Raw genomic sequence first — 16,735 nt, 5'->3', positions numbered from 1 at the left:
AGCGTATTTGAGTCTTGTTTTTTAATCCACTCTGACAATCTCTGTCTTTTAGTTAAAGTGAATATTAATATAGTAGATTTATAATATCTCCCATATTTGTCACTGTTTTTTATTTGTTGTCCATTTTTTTAAATATATTTTTTATTGATTAAGATATTACATATGTGTCCTTATCCCCACGTTATCTCCCCCCCACCCCCCCGCTCATGTACTCACCCCCCCCACCCCCACCCCACCCCCGTTGTCCGTGTCCATTGGTTAGGCCTATATGCTTGCATATAAGTCCTTTGGTTGATCTTTCCCCCTTACCCCCACCCTCCCCTACCTTCCCTCCAAGGCCTGACAGGCCAATCAATGCCTCTCCGTCTCTGGATCAATCCTTGTTCATCAGTTTATGTTGTTCATTATATTCCACAAATGAGTGAGATCATGTGGTATTTATCTGCTCTCCAGTTCCATCCATGCTGTGGCAAATGGTAAGAGTTCCTTTTTCTTCTTCCTCTTCTTAAAGAATACCTTTCAGCATTTCATATAATGCTGGTTTGGTGGTAATGAACTCCTTTAGCTTTTTCTTATCTGTGAAGCTCATTATCTGACCTTCTATTCTGAATGATAGCTTTGCTGGATAAAGTAATCTTGGTTGTAGGTTCTTGCTATTCATCACTTTGAATATTTCTTGCCACTCTCTTCTGGCCTGCATGGTTTCTGTTGAGAAATCAGCTGACAGTCGGATGGGTACTCCCTTGTAGGTAACTGAGTTTCTTTCTCTTGCTGCTTTTAAGATTCTCTCTTTGTCTTTTGCTCTTGGCATTTTAATTATGATGTGTCTTGGTGTGATCCTCTTTGGGTTCCTTTTGTTTGGGGTTCTCTGCGCTTCCTGGACTTGTAAGTCTATTTCTTTCACCAGGTAGGGGAAGTTTTCTGTCATTATTTCTTCAAATAGGTTTTCAATATCTTGCCCTCTCTCTTCTTCTGGTATCCCTATAATTCTGATGTTGGTACGCTTGAAGTTGTCCCAGAGGCTCCTTACACTATCTTCATATTTTTGGAATCTTTTTTCTTTTTCGGTTGGGTATTTTTTGTTTCTTCGTATTTCAAATCTTTGACTTGATTCTTGGGATCCTCTTGTCTGCTGTTGGATCTCTGTATATTATTCTTCATTTCAGTCAGTGTATGCTTAAATTTCTAGTTGGTCCTTTTTCATATCCTTGAGGGTCTCACTAGATTTCTTGAGGGTCTCACTAAATTTATCGGCGGTTTCCATAAAATTCTTGAAAAACCTTATAAACGTGGTTTTGAACTCTATATCCAGTCGTTTGCTTTCCTCCATTTCTGTCATTTGTGACCTGTTTCTTTGTCTCCGCAGTTTTTATGCTTCCCTGTGTTGGTAGAGTGGTTTTGTGTACTAGGTGTCCTGTAGGGCCCAGTGGCTCAGCCTCCCCCGTTACCTGAGGTGGACACTCTTGGTGCACCCCCTTGTGGGCTTTGTGCACAGTCTTGTTGTAGTTATGCCTTGATTGTTGTAGGATCACTGGGAGGAATTGACCTCCAGGCCAATTGGCAGTGAGAATCGGCTGTGTCTGCAGTGGGAGAACTTCTGTGCTGAAGACAGCCTTCTGGGGCAAGACTTGCTTCAGTGGGGCTTTGGTGCTCACTTAGTCTGCCCCCTGGGTATGTCCCTAATGGATCTGAGGAGCTGTAATCTGGATGGTCTCCCTCTGACCACTGCGTACACTGGCTCTTGGAGGTTACCCAGCAGGAGCTATGAAGAGAACTGCAGATTCCCCTTCCTTTTTTGGAGTTTGGAGGTGCCCTGATGAGGCCCAGCTGTGAAGCAATGCAAGCTGCTGTGGAGCCTTGGGCCTTCTCTTGGAAGTTCTGGGTCTGTGGCCCAGCTGCAGTTTGTTAGGTAATTTTCAGGTGCAAAGGGCCAGGGCATTCATATGCAAAAGCCTCTGCTGCAGCCTGGGTGGGGCGGGGTCGGGTCTCAGGGAATCAAAGGGCGGGGCAAGCAGCTATGGCGGATTCTCAGCCCTGCCCTAAGGGGCCGTGCGCGTCTCAGTGTCCTGATAATTTAATTGCTGAAAGCACCTCTGAGGGAAAGCCGCCCTCGAGTTCCGAGTTCTGCCCGCTGCCAGACAGTCCAGTTTCTCCCCATATGAGTCCTGGGTCCCCAGAGACTTCCCGGAACTGGAGTTCAGAGCAGTCGGGAGCTTGTGACTCCCCGATTCAAAAAGACAGCCGCGTCCTCAGGTACCAGCCCCTTTCCACGCACTCTCGAGCCTCCGTACCTTTGCACTTTACTTCCGCAGCTCCTGACCCTCAATGTGCTTTTCTCTTTCCTTCTAGTTGTAGAATTTTCACTCCGCCAGCCTTCCTGTAAGTTCTCGATGATGTCCGTTTTGTCTTTTTATTGTGTTTTGAAGTTGTTGTAGGAGGCAGCAATTTCAGTGTTTCCCTATGCCGCCATCTTAGTTTCTCCTGTTGTCCATTTTTTGCTCTTATTTTTGTCTTCCACTAGTCTACATTTTGTAGTTATAATTGAACACTTTATATGATTTACTTTCTCTCCTATTTTTAGCATATCAGTCTTTTTTTTTCTTTATTTAGTGGTTACCCTAGAGTTTACAATGTACATATACAGCTAATCCAAGTTTTCTTTTAAATAACATACCTCTTCCTGGGTAGTGTAAGTACCTTATAATAACAAAATAATCCTAATTCTTCTGTCCCTTGTATCACTTTTACTTATACACAGGCATACACATACACACACACACATACATACTAGTACACATAGACACACACAAATACAAACTTGATTACATTGTTGCTATTATTTTGAACAAATCATTAGTTTCATTGTCACTTAGACCCATTAAAGATAAGAAAAATAAAAGTTATTTTCCTTCACTTATTTTCCAGTATTTTTTTCTCTTTATATAGAACGCTGTTTCTAACCTATACGATTGTACTTCTCTCTGAAAAACTTTACATTTGGCATATAGAGGAACAATGTCAATAGTGTGGAATTTGGTTTGGAGTTTTTTCCAAAACACTATAAACATGTTAATGTTTTAGAATGATGAGTGGGAAATTTTTTTCACAACTAAAGAGAAAGCCTTAGTAGTATAAGAAAGATGCTGAAAATTACCTTGCTATATTGCAATAAAGTTCTGGTTCATTGGCTTAAAAATTCTATATATTCCACTATATTAAAAGATCAGGAAGTTCTGAGTTCAGTTGAAGTAGCTGTGAGGATAGTTCACTTTTGTCAAAAAGAAATTGATCAAGAAAGCTACCTTTATATGCTATTTCAAATTTTTATTAACCTGGTCTCTGTTAGAAGTGAATATCTTCTCTCTTTCGTTTCTCAAAGGAAGAAGCATGAGTTCCAGGATATGAAGCTTTAAAGGATGGACAGGCTTGATACAAATGCCAGTGGAAACTTAAACTGTACCAATATTTTTATAAGGATTCTTACTGTTTTTTAGGACTCAGATTTTACAATTCCATAGATTTTGAGTTCCCTCTATAAGTTCAGCTATTTTGTTCCCTCTATAAGTTCAGCTATTTTGTTCCCTCTATAAGTTCAGCTATTTTGTTCCCTTTATAAGTTCAGCTATTTTCATAGAACATGGTATTATTCGGGAATGCATGTACTGTGTTATAGCAGAAACGCTTGTACTCAATTCTGGATTGATAGTGATAACCACCTTTCTGAGAAACAAGAGTAGTCTAATTGTTTTTTATCTCTTTTCATTTTTTCATTGTCCACTGTAGTGGTCAGCAGGGCCATCACTGGTCCATTTGTGTGCAATAGAAGAAGGTACTCCTTCCTCTAAACAGACTTAGATTTGTAATTACAGGGCTTGGGTTGGAGAACTCATGGTGGATTTGAGCTCTGCTTGTCTTTTTGGGCAAGCCCTTGTGCAGTGTATAACAGTGGTCCCCCCTTATCTGCAGTTTCACTTTTCCTGGCTCCAGTTACCCATGGTCACTTGTGGTTTAAAATATTAAATAAAAAATTCCAGAAATAAACAAGTTACAAGTTTTAAATTATGTACTGTCTGAATAGCATGATGAAATCTCATGTTGTCCCACCCACTCCATCCTGCCCAGGACATGAATCATCCCTTTGTCCAGTGTATCCATGCAATAATATTCTATCAGCCTGTTACTTAGTAGCCATCTTGGTTATTCCCTGACTGTCGCAGTATCTCAGTGTTTGTGTTCAAGTAACCCTTACTTAATAATGACCCCAAAGTGCAAGAGTAGTGATGCTGGCAATTTGGATATGCCAAAGAGAACTCGTAAAGTGCTTCCTTTAAGTGAAAAGGTAAAGTTCTTGACTTAAGGAAAGGGGAAACAAATCATATGCTAAGGTTGCTAGATGTTTGGTAAGAATGAATCTCCTATCTATGAAGTTGTAAAGAAGAAAAAATAAATTTGTGCTAACTTTGTTATCACACTTCAAATTGCAGACTTAAAGCCACAGTACATAAGTCCTTAATTAAAATGGAAAAGGCATTAACTTTGGGAGTGGAAGATATGAACAGAGAGATCACACATAACTTTTATTATAGTACCTATACTAATAAAGGTTAATATGCTAATTAGACCGGATAGACCAGACGTCTTCCAGACAAATCCGTGGTGGCTGTGAGGGCCGAGGACAGGCAGCAGCCGAGGGCTGAGAGCAGGCAGCCGCAGTGACCGGCAGTGGCAGCAGCAGCAGCAGGGCAATGGGGGCGGCGCCTACCCCTGATTGGCCTGGTCGCCTCCCGCAGAGGGAGGCCAGAGGCAGCAGCAGCAGCAGGATGATGAGGCGGCACCTTCCCCTGATCAGCTGGGTGGCCTTCTGCAGAGGGAGGCCAGACTGCAGCTTAGGCCCACTCCCCCTGGGAGATCCCCTGAGGGCTCCCGGACTATGAGAGGGGGCAGGCCCAGCTGAAGGACCCCCCCCCCCCCAATGCATGAATTTTTGTGCACCGGGCCTCTAGTATTATTATAATTGTTCTATTTTATTATTAGTTATCATTAATCTTTTAGTGTGCCTAATTTAGAAATTAAACTTTATCATAGTTATGTATGTATAGGAAAAAATAGAGTACATATGGGGTTTGTTACTAACCATGGCTTCAGACATCTACTGGGGGTGTTGGAACGTATCCCTTGTGGATAAGGGAGGCTACTCTCCATTGGAAACACTACATGGTGGCCTGGTTTTCTGAACAAAAGAGGTATGCACATGTGCAAACACACAATGCTTGTTTAACTGCTAAGTGCATGACTCAGACTATTCCTTTAGCAAATATGTTTAGACTAGTTTAAAAATTCATTTATTTGCTTTATTTGTATGCTATTTGTCAGTGTTTGATGTTATGCAAGGATTTTAAAAACAGAGTTAAGACTACTTAACAGACCATTAACTTTCAAAAATTTTTTCATACAGTAGACATAGAATAGTATTTAGAGTACATAAGTGGTCTCAAAACTCTCTTTTTTTTCTTTCTCTTATCCTTTCTTTGGCTGGGGGGAGAAGGGTGGATAGATGGTAGTAAGGGAACAAGATTAAATTTGGCAATCTGATTTGTAAATTCTTGTAAACTAACACTGGAAATTTCTGTTCATACAGTTGACAAACTTGGTTCTATCAGAGTTCTAGGCAGAACTGTAAAATATATTCAGATTGTTTTTTCTCCCTTTCTTTCTCCTTCCTTTTTAGTTCCAGTCTCAGATTTTCCTTGGACATCCTAAATGAACCCTCCCCACTTGATTTATCTCCATGTCAAATTTTCCTAGAATTCATAACTATTCATTGATTTATTTTGTTAGTGGTAGAATATTAATGTTATTGACCTGTATGTCAATGAGGCTTAGTTTTCTTAAAGACAATGAACATTTTATTTTATTTATTTATTTACTTATTTATTTATTAAATATATTTTATTGATTTTTTACTGAGAGGGAGAGGGATAGAGAGTTAGAAACATCGATAAGAAAGAAACATCCATCAGCTGCCTCCTGCACACCCCCTACTGGGGATGTGCCCGCAACCAAGGTACATTCCTTGACTGGAATCGAACCTGGGACCCTTCAGTCCCCAGGCTGAGCCAAACCGGTAGGGTGACAATGAACATTTTAATGAGAACTTGTTAACCTAAATGATCCTAATGGCACAAAATATTTTCAAGGGAGGGGTATATTAAGTAATGTATATGCTAAACTTTCATAACAAGACACCTCAACATGAATATGTAGATTTTTCCCCTCATTTAATAGTCAAGAATTAGCTTTGCTTTATAGGTTTTTTATTTGTTTGTTTGGTTTTGTTTTCAGGGAACTGTTGGCTTTGCTTTCCTATAGAATTCTCTCCCTACCTGAATTGTTGAAAATAATTAACCAGTACTTCATCTGATTTCCACACCCAATCATTTTTTTTATATATATATATTTTATTGATTTTTCACAGAGACAAAGGGAGAGAGATAGAGAGAGTTAGAAACCTCGATGAGAGAGAAACATCGATCAGCTGCCTCCTGCACATCCCCTACCGGGGATGTGCCCGCAACCCAGGTACGTGCCCTTGACCGGAATCGAACCTGGGACCCCTCAGTCCGCAGGCTGACGCTCTATCCACTGAGCCAAACCGGTTTTGGCTCATTTTTTTTTAATACATAAAAGTTCTTTGAGTTCTAGCCACAATGGAGTGGAGTTATTGGTATTGTACTTGCTCTTTGGCTATACTTGATGAGCAAACTGGACAAAATAGAGGGTGGGGTCGTGGCCAGTTTTCCAAGTGGTGAGAGCATCAGTGGGCAGACCTAAGGGTTGCGGATTTGATTCCCAGTCAAGGGTATAGGCCCCAGTTCAGGTTGGGGCATGTGTGGGAGGCAACCAATCCATGTCACAGTCAAGGTCTCTCTTTCCTCTTCCTCCCTTCCACTCTCTCTAAAAATTAATGAAAAAAATATCCTTGGGTGAGGGCTAAATGAAAAAACACAGGGTGGGGCAAAAGTAGGTGTACAGTTGTTTGTATGGAAAATAACATAATAATTAATGATAATATAAGAATAAACACTTTTGCTTACTCACAACTGTAAACCTACTTTTGCCCTGTCTTTTATTTGAGACAGTCACTGTTTTCAGAAAATGAACACAGTGGGTGTAAGGCAGCAAAGGTTTGAGGTTCAGTGATTCCTGAGGAAAGAGAAACAGATGAAGTGACTCTGGTTGCCCTTGTGTTCTGCTTGAAGGCATTTTATGATCTCTGATGCAGGCATAGAAAGCTAAGTAGAACACAGTGACCTTAATTGAGACAAAGATTAGAGTTTGGGAGGCTGAAAAAGCTGGAATTAGTAGATCAGAGAACTGAAATTGAGGGATCTACATATGCAATAAAAAGCTCCAGAAATCATCATGTGGTCCCCTTGAGATAACTTTTTGAATACTAAGCTATGCATGTGCACATGAAACTCCACAGGGACAGATAAAGAACTATTAGGAAGCCATAATCTGAACAATTTCCAGCACTCGTACACAATTCGGAGATGTTTGAGTTCTGAATAAGTAGAGTGAAAGGCTTTGTCAAAGATTTGGAGTGTTCAGTAGAGACCCCAGAAAACTCACTCTTCAAGTGTGAATTAACCCTAGTTAGTGGCTACTCTATCTATACCTCTAACAGGTCTTAAAAGCAAGCTTAAAAGAAAGAAGCTGAAAAGCAAGTAATTTAACAACATCAGGGATTGGAGAATTACATCAGGGATGGAGAATTACAGCCCATGGACCAAATTCAGCCCATTGACTGTTTTTGTAAACAGTTTTATTGGAATACAATCACATCCATTCATGTATGTATCATCTATGGTTGCTCTCATGCTATTATGGCAGAGTTGAGTAGTTGTTAAAGGTTCTATGTGGCTCACAAAGCCTAAAATATTTACTCTCTGCCTGCCTACAGGAAAAGTTTACCAACCCCTGGTCTAAAGGAATCAGATTGCAGGCAAGGATAAGCTCTTCCTAGGTGAGCAAACACTAGTGGGGAAGTTTGGCATAATTTAATGTAATTCTCCCAATATAATTCTTATTATTCTTGGGCTAGTTATTTTCTACAACTGGATCTTCTTTTTTGACTTTTTATCATAGTTAATTTATTGTTGTTAGTGAGCTAAAAATTTATGTTAAAGGCATAATTTATACAAGCTCCTCTTTAAGTCTTAGTAATATAGGATGTGATATTAGAAAGTTATGTCTTATTCTGATGAATACACTTGAGGGTCAAAACAGGAGTGTAGGTTCGTGATGTTTGACAAGAAGTTAGTATCAAGAGAAATTATACTCAAAACAACTTGGTTTAAGCAGCTTGTGCTTGTTTTCTTGACCAAGTTAAGTCGTGACTGCAAACAAGCAAGAATGGCGATTGAAAGCATATGCTGCTGTTCTGGGAACTGATTAGTCTCACTGCCCAGGGGGTCTCCACTCACTGATGTCTTCGCCCTAATCTTCACTGGAAGGAGGAGCCCTTCCTTAGGGTCAGCATGTGGTGGTCTGTTACAGACGCCACAGAGATGCAGGGAATCAGTGTTAGCAGTCTTATATGCTAATTGGGGAGTCTAGACACTGGGTATTCCTCATATTCTTATTTGTTCGTTGTTGCATCAGCTATGTTCTCATTGGTTATGCTCTAAATTAAATAAGCCAGTACATTATTGGTTATATAAGTTGTTTACATGAAATCTGTTTTGACTTTAGGGTAAAACAGGTGTTAAACTCCTATGAGTGAGATAGCCACATGCTTATCTGTAACATGTTTGCAGTGTTAATTATTTTTGAGAAATACACTTTTTAACCAAGGAAACAATTTTTTGTGGAAAAGCTTGTTTACCATTTTTAATTATAGCAAATGTATTTTATTTACTCTTATTAAAATGTAGGATAATGTATCCTTTACAGATAATTCATTTTATATACCACAAAGCCCCAGTATTAGTTTATCTAAATTTAATATGATATTGCTATTTTTCTATGTTAGTATAACTTAATATAGTGTATGAACATAAAAATGAATTCTCTAAACTTGAATATCTGAATATCTTTATTAGGAGTACTATAACATGAACTCCACGAAAAATATTTATTATATTTTACCATTAGCTAATCATCATTTTGATTGCCAAGCAAAAGTGCATGTTATAGGGAAATTTTCCAACTGGAACAAACTTACTAAAAGACTAAGATCATCGTTGATTTCCCCATGCTTACTACACCATACTTCTACAAGTCCTATCAACTTTAAAATGAACCTTGAATCTATCTTCAACTCTTCTTTATCTCCTACCCCTTTCCCAGTCCAAGCCATTTTTATCTTTTATTCAGAATAGGCTATATTTAGAGTGACAAGTTAACCTCCTAATCTCAGTAATTTAACACAGCAGAGGTTCACCTTGGTTTACATAAAGTCAGTGTAGGTTGGTCTGTGATCCTCCTCCATCCTGTGGCTGTACTATCTGCACTAGTGACTTCGAAGGTTGTCAGGTGGACTGGAAATGATTAGGTCACTTCTACTTATAGCCCATTGGCCAGAACTAGTCTCATGGCTCCAATTTAAGTGCAAGGAAATATTTGGAGATCACTATCTCTGTCACATCCAGATTATTATAGTTGCATCCCAATACTTTCCTTATTTCCTCTCATGTCCCACTTCAATGCTTTCTCTACCTGGTAGCCAGAGTGCTCTGAGAAAAATGTTTTTGTTATGATCTTGCTAATAACTTTGTTTTTGTATAAAATCCAACACTTTACCCTCACCTATGTAACCATTGCATGATCTGGCTCTTGCCTTCCTCACTGATCTGATGATTGGCACTTAGTGATATTAAATATCTGTGAATAGGCATTCTCTTACTTTGTCTCTGATTATAAAAATGTGATTTAAGAGTGTCAATTTATAAAATCACAATCGTGACTATAAACTGAATAAAGAATAATTCCAAGAGAAGTCCTAATATATATGAAAGTCTCCTTAATCACTTTGTGCGCAATTAGAATGTTAAATAGCTTTTGGGAACATTGATATAATGTAAAATCCTGTGATAATGGGTAAATTCTGTATAGTAAAGTTACAATTGTAATATGTTTCTCTGACAATAAATTATCTCTTATAATGTTTTCTTTGACTAAAGTATATATGAAAGACTTTCTATTACGATTACATCTATTTTTTAAAAAGTAATAAACTTGATTTTTTAGAGCAGTTTTAGGTTTACAGCAAAAATTGAGCAGAAAATACAGAGTTCCCACCCTCTACTCCACAAACGTAATCTCCCCATTATCAATGTCCTTCACCAGAGTAGTGCATTTGTTACAATCTGTGAACCTACATTGACACATCTTTATCACCCAAAGTCTATAATTTACATTAGGGTTCACTTTTGGTCTTGTACATTCATTCTATGGGTTTTGACAATAAATGTCATTTTTAAACAAGTATTTCATAAAGCTTGTGTTTTTCCATTAAGTAATTTTTATCCTTCAGTTATACCTTCAATCTCTGTCAGGTTTTTCCTTTAATCTGAAGTTCCTAATCTCTTTCTCTCTCTCTCTCTCTCTCTCTCTCTCTCTCTCTCTCTCTCTCTCTCTCTCTCTCTTCCCCCCTCCCCCCCATCCAAATAGTTGTTTTCTACTTGGTGTGGTTGGAGTATTTTAATACATTAATTAATTGGTAATCTTACAAAATGTGGATTAGAGCTGCACCCTTGCCAAAAGATAGAGGAGCTAAGGTTCAGTTCTTATGTTCAAATATGCATGAAACAGAGGCTTTACCTAAATTCCTGGTCATCTCTGGCCTGTGAATGCTGGGAGTCAGGTTTTAAACAAGCTGTTTATTTTAATAAACATGTCAAAATCTATATATTTGGTATGCATATTTGAAATGCAACAGAGCATTCATCATTGATAATTTTTGACAATTTCTTTAAATTGATTTTAAGTATTTAATTATCTAATAGTGATTTCTGATTTAGCAAATGAAACTTACATAGAGTACAATTGCGTAGCTAAGGTTTGTTACTTGGATTTAGATCTAGCCCAGTTCAAATGACTTGTCTGAAACGTGACATCTGGCTGCTAGAGAAGCCTCATGCAATAGTTTTTACATGGTGTTACTATTGTTATTCTTGTTTCCTTTTCTTTGCTGGCCCACTCCTATTTCAGCCCTTCCACATTAATAAAGTATTAAGTAGCAAAGGAGATTACCCTACTGCTGATTAAGTAACATTGAATAAAAACAGGTGTTTGTGGAATGGAAAGATTAGAAAATCGAATCTTTTTCTGTGATAAGAAGTTGATATGCCATTCTCAGTTCATGTAATTAGATGTTTTGGAAAGGAAATTGGGATTGTATGACAGGAGTCAAGGAAGTTATTAAGCAGCCTCTGTGAAAACTTGATTGCCTTTGTGCTTTGACTAACAATGTCTATGTTGTTCACAGTAACTGTAGTACTGAATGGAAGTGGCTTGTAGACAGAGCAAGAGTTGGCAGCCGATGGACGTGGCTTCAAGCCCAGATTTCAGAGCTAGAATACAAAATCCAGCAACTAACGGATATTCACAGGCAGATTCGTGCCTCCAAGGTACTTTCAGTGTTCTTCTATTTTTTTTAAAAAACATTACTGATTTAGTTCGTCCTCATCTCTCCACACAAAATAATTGTTATAGGTTTTATAGAAATTTAGTTAAGACTTTTGATATATTAATTGCTGTAAATTGAAGCTATCTTTATAATGCCTTTGTATTTATGGTGACTATTTTATCATACTTAAGCAATTCTGAACTTTGTTGGATTCCAGTTAATAGAAAAGATATACATTTTTGTAAACTTCTATTTTGTTGTCATGTATTTTATTGTATGTAAGAAATACTGAGTGTGTATCTTATTGAAATCTCCTTAGAGTTTTTTGTTTTGTTTATTAAAAATTTATAAAACATAAAGTGTTGCAGAAAGCAATATGATGAACACCTGTGTACCTACCCCCAAATTTATCAAATATTAAATTTTTTCCAGTATGGACTCTGTTTCTAGAATAAGAAAGCATTACCTGTTCAATTGAAGTAGTTGCAGCCCATTCTCTTCCCCCATACCACTGTAACCACTATTCTGATTCCAACATTTTTTATATTTGTTATTTTTATGTATTTTTATAGTATTAAATATATTGGGGTGACATCAGTTAACAAAATTATATAGGTTTCAGTATATATTTTTATAGTATTGGCAAATAGGTATCTGTGTCTACAAATAATATTTATTTTCTATGCTTTTGAAGTCTGTATAAATGAAAACTACAAACTATTTTGCAACTTGCTTGTTTTTGCTCAGCATACTATTTATGCATTTTTATACTTCCAGTATGTTATTTAATTATATGACTAGAATAGAATTGTATGAATACAATGAAATGTTTATCTCTTCTCCTATTTTATTTTGATAGACAGTGTTTCCATTTTTACGCCAGTAAAAATAATACTGCAGTGACTATCTTATGTTTTTGTGAGCCTGTGGAGAGCTCTTGGCTACATGTCTAAAAATGGAAGTGCTGGGTGTTGGGCATGGCTATCTTCAATTTTTGTTATACTCATTGATGTGACTGGATTCCCACTGGAAGCAGTGCATAAGAGCTCCTGTTTCTCCACATTCTTGCCAACATTTTATATTTTTTGACCTCCAGTATAATGGGTGTGAAGTATTATTTTATTGCTGTTTTAATTTGTTACTGAATGTTGTGAGATTGGGCTTCGGTGTAATTAATTATTCAGGTTTTTTTTTTTTCTAAGAGTCAATATATTGTTTTTATTCTTTTTTGGTGATGGTGGTGGTGGTGTGTCCTTGAGGATTTGGATACTATTCTTGGTCAGTTGTAAATATTACAAATCTCTTGTAGGATTTACAGTCTACAGGAATACAAATTAAGCAAATTATTACACAAATAAATGCTGTTTTAATTCCAACCAGGGGAAATTTAACATGGGATTTCCCTAGCTTAAAGATATATTGTTTCTCTAAAATTTACAATTTGCTTGGAACTAGTATATTTTCCCATAGAAGCAATAGTAAAAAGAGTTCTGCAATTCCATGAAGTCTAATTTAATATAAATATTTGCTAATATCTTGATAACTTTTTTTGTGGGAAATTGTATTCAACATGGTGAAAATGTGGAGATAATGTTGTAATGGATGAAATATTGGTGATTGGTTTGAAAACAAAAAGCTGTGAAGGGAGGACTTCTGGAACCATGTGGTTAGCCCAACCTACCTAGGGTCTGCACATAAATAAAGATTAATAAGTTTTAGGCTCTGTCTGTCATGAGTTTATATTTTGGTAGGAGTGATAGACCATGTAGATAGTTAGTTGTAATACATATGTGCAATGGCACGTGTTTTTAATAACATATAGATGTGGCATAGAGAGAACACTTATTTTAGGGCTTAGCATGTGGGTCAGAGAAGACATCAATAAAGAGGTGATGCCTCAGTATGACTTTGGAGAGTAAATAGTACTTTGCTTGATGAATCAATAGAACTAGAAATTAGGAAAGGGCATTTCTTAAAGGTTTGAAGTCAATAAACAACATGATCTGTTTTAGGGATAACAAAGTACTTTATTATGGTATTCAAATGAGCAGAAAGTATGAGTTATCAAGGACAGGAGAGAAAGGTAGAAAGTCATCAATATGATGGTGATATCTGTAGGAAGGTCTATGGAAAGGCAGAAATAACACCTTAGGCTTAATGGTTCTCTCTGTTGCATTTGAGGGAACTATGTTCCAGAATAGTTTCCTGATGGAAGTTTCCTATTCAATTACTGTAGTGACTGTTTCTTATTTTAAACCTGTCTTCACTGGGGCCGTCCTTCAGTTGTAGTGATTTTCCAGTCCTTTCAAGATCACCAAATAATCTCTCCTCTTTGATCAGTTTCTTAAAAGGATATATCACAAGCATTTTTATAGCAAAAAGAGTAGTATGCATGAGCCAGGTTTAAAACAATTTACAAATTTCCAAGAAACTGGGTTTCAGCTAAATTGTATGTTTTATGTTTTAATCTAGACCAGTGGTTCTCAACCTTCTGGCCCTTTATAGTTCCTCATGTTGTGACCAAACCATAAAATTATTTTCATTGCAACTTCATAACTGTAATGTTGTTACTGTTATGAATCATAATGTAAATATCTGCTATGCAGGATGGTCTTAGGCGACCCCTGTGAAAGGGTCCTTCGGCCGCCAAAGGGGTCGCGACCCACAGGTTGAGAACCGTTGACAGTCTAGTTCATATTGCTTTGACTTGGGAAAAGATATTTTAATATTTTGTCTGTTCTAAGTAGTGCTGTATAATTGTTGTTAAACATTTTTAAAAGTTTGATTATATGTTTATATTTTTTAAATAAGTTGTTTTAAGGGGGGAAAAAATCGAAACTTCCCAGTAATAATTTATATGGCCTTACTTACATTTGTCTTGGTTTAGGGCTAGGCTAGATGTATATCTCGCCCTTTGTTCCCTTAAGAATCCCATTATATTTGTTTTATGGAAAATGCCATTAATATTATGCTATCAAAATATACTATTTCTTTATTTTGGTAGTTTATCCTTAAATTTCTTAGGAATTAATATGTTTAATTGCTTATCTGCAATTTAGTTGAGCTGTTACTATAATGAATAGAAAAACAAGCACTTTCTTTGTTCTTACAGCGTTTCTTGGGTTATTATAAGAAAAAAACATTGAGAAGAGTAGTTATCTTGAGTGAGACAGAACTTTTCTGTTTAATGTATCTTGAAAGGAAAGAAAAACAAACCCTTTCTTCTAGGGTTAAGTTAGAGATAAGGGGAAGGGAAAGAGATTGAGAGATGCTCTCTTGTAAATAGTCTGTTTAAATCAGTGCCAGTTTGTGACTGGTCAGGAAACACAGACTAGATCCACTAGGAGATCTACAAGTGTAGGTGTTGAAGCTATCATTTGCCCTTTCTTTGACATATTCCAGGTAACCTCAATTTTTAGAGAGAAGAAAGCAGATGTTAACAATATCTCTTCCTTGTTCTTGTAGCAGCTTCATAACACAGTATAATTTTCATATTTCTTCTTTTCTCTGCTTCAGCTTTTCAATAAGACAGCAACTAGCTATGATTTCTCTTTTAGATTTTTGTTTTGTTATCCTATAATAGGACGTTCCACATTTTAAATTATACATTTCTTATGTTTAAATTTTCATTTGTTTTTTTGCTTAAAATTAGCCTTGGTGACTTTATATAAATAATAAAGATGCTGCTAAGACAGTTTATTTTTTCACACTATGTCTTCTCTATGAGGACCCTGGGAGTGGGGTGGGGATCTCTCTAGTGTTATTTTCAGAAACAGTTGTCTACTCTGGAGCAGTTGATTTGCTTTCACCTCAGGCTGGAGTTTTCACTTGTCTCAGTTATCTCAATTCATTATTCTAAAGAATTTTTATATTTTTGTTATTGCCTTGTTTTATGTATCATTGTACTATTCCTGATTTTTTAAAATTCAGCTTTATTGAGGTATATACTTGACAAATAAAATGATAACATATTTAAAGTGTACATCATTATGACCCAACACACACATGTCCTTTCCTGAATTTTAAAAACAGAAACTCTATCTCCAGTGACTCCAAAGAAATATTCCTCTTCCCTTTCTTCTCTATTCTTGGCCATGGCAGAGAAAAATCAAGTCCATTCTTCTCACACTGTGAGAGTTTTGACCAGGGCAATAGTTTAAGGGGAAAAAAATAGGTTATGAGTTGACTATGAATGTATCCCCAGTTAAATTTTTAAAGTATTATTCTTCATTGAACTAATTATGGTAGGTCCCCTACCATATAAAAAGATAGTATCCTAAGGTTTGTATGTTGAGCTTCTGAAATTCAGAATCAACTTATGTATAGAAACAATATTATAAGTAGGAGTTATGAAATCAGGCTAATTCAGAGCAACTTGGCCCATAATACAAACTGTAATCAAACAGAATTATAGTTAAATTGGTGGAAACATGTATTTCTTTTACATGAAGTATTTGTGAAAAACCCAGTAAGAGACTTGTACAACTTTTGAATGGACATTTCAGATATTTTAAAGAGTTTTTGTGATTGATGATACTATATTTATCAAGTCTAATTTAATTTTTGAAAATATCAGATAAAACAAACTTCTTTTAAATATACTTCTTCAGATTTCTTGACAGCCGTATTTGTGCATACTAGAAAAATAGTCATTGAAATGGGAACAAAAATTGGATCCTCTTGTCCTGGCTGGTGTGTTTAAGTGGTTAGTGTTGGTCCGCACATCGAAAGGTACAATTTTGATTCAGGTCAAGGGCACATACCTGAGCACAGGTTCAGTCCCAGGTCTCACTTGGGGCACATGTGGGAGGCAACTGATTGATATGTTTCTTTCACCTTGATCTCTCTCTCTCTCTCTCTCTCTCTTTCCCTCCCTCCCTCCTTCCCTTTCTTCCTCCCTTCTTCTCTCTCTAAAAAGAAGTAGAAAAAATATCCTCAGGTGAGGATTTGGGAAAAAAATTTGGATCCTCTTTTCTTGGTAAAGTTACTAGCATTGTTGTAAATATAGATAAAAAGAATAATTTACTTTTACCAAACATCAAGGTGTAATATAGTACTACAAAATTATAAAATGTATGTTTAATAGTATAACTGACCATGGTC

General features: G+C 36.7%; 1 protein-coding gene across 1 annotated transcript in view; it reads left to right on the top strand.

Moving 5' to 3' along the window:
* Window positions 1-16,735, top strand: part of KANSL1L (KAT8 regulatory NSL complex subunit 1 like) — a 102,967-nt gene that overhangs the window by 24,789 nt on the left and 61,443 nt on the right. Inside the window, exon 3 of the mRNA XM_081095228.1 lies at window positions 11,492-11,633. Within this exon, the coding sequence (XP_080951354.1) occupies window positions 11,492-11,633 (142 nt within the window). The remainder of the gene's footprint in view (window positions 1-11,491; window positions 11,634-16,735) is intronic.

This window comes from Myotis nattereri (genome assembly GCF_964212035.1).
Source record: "Myotis nattereri genome assembly, chromosome: 7".
Classification (NCBI taxonomy): domain Eukaryota; kingdom Metazoa; phylum Chordata; class Mammalia; order Chiroptera; family Vespertilionidae; genus Myotis; species Myotis nattereri.
The sequence above is the reverse complement of the archived record's forward strand: the minus strand, read 5'-3'. Positions and strand labels throughout refer to the sequence as shown.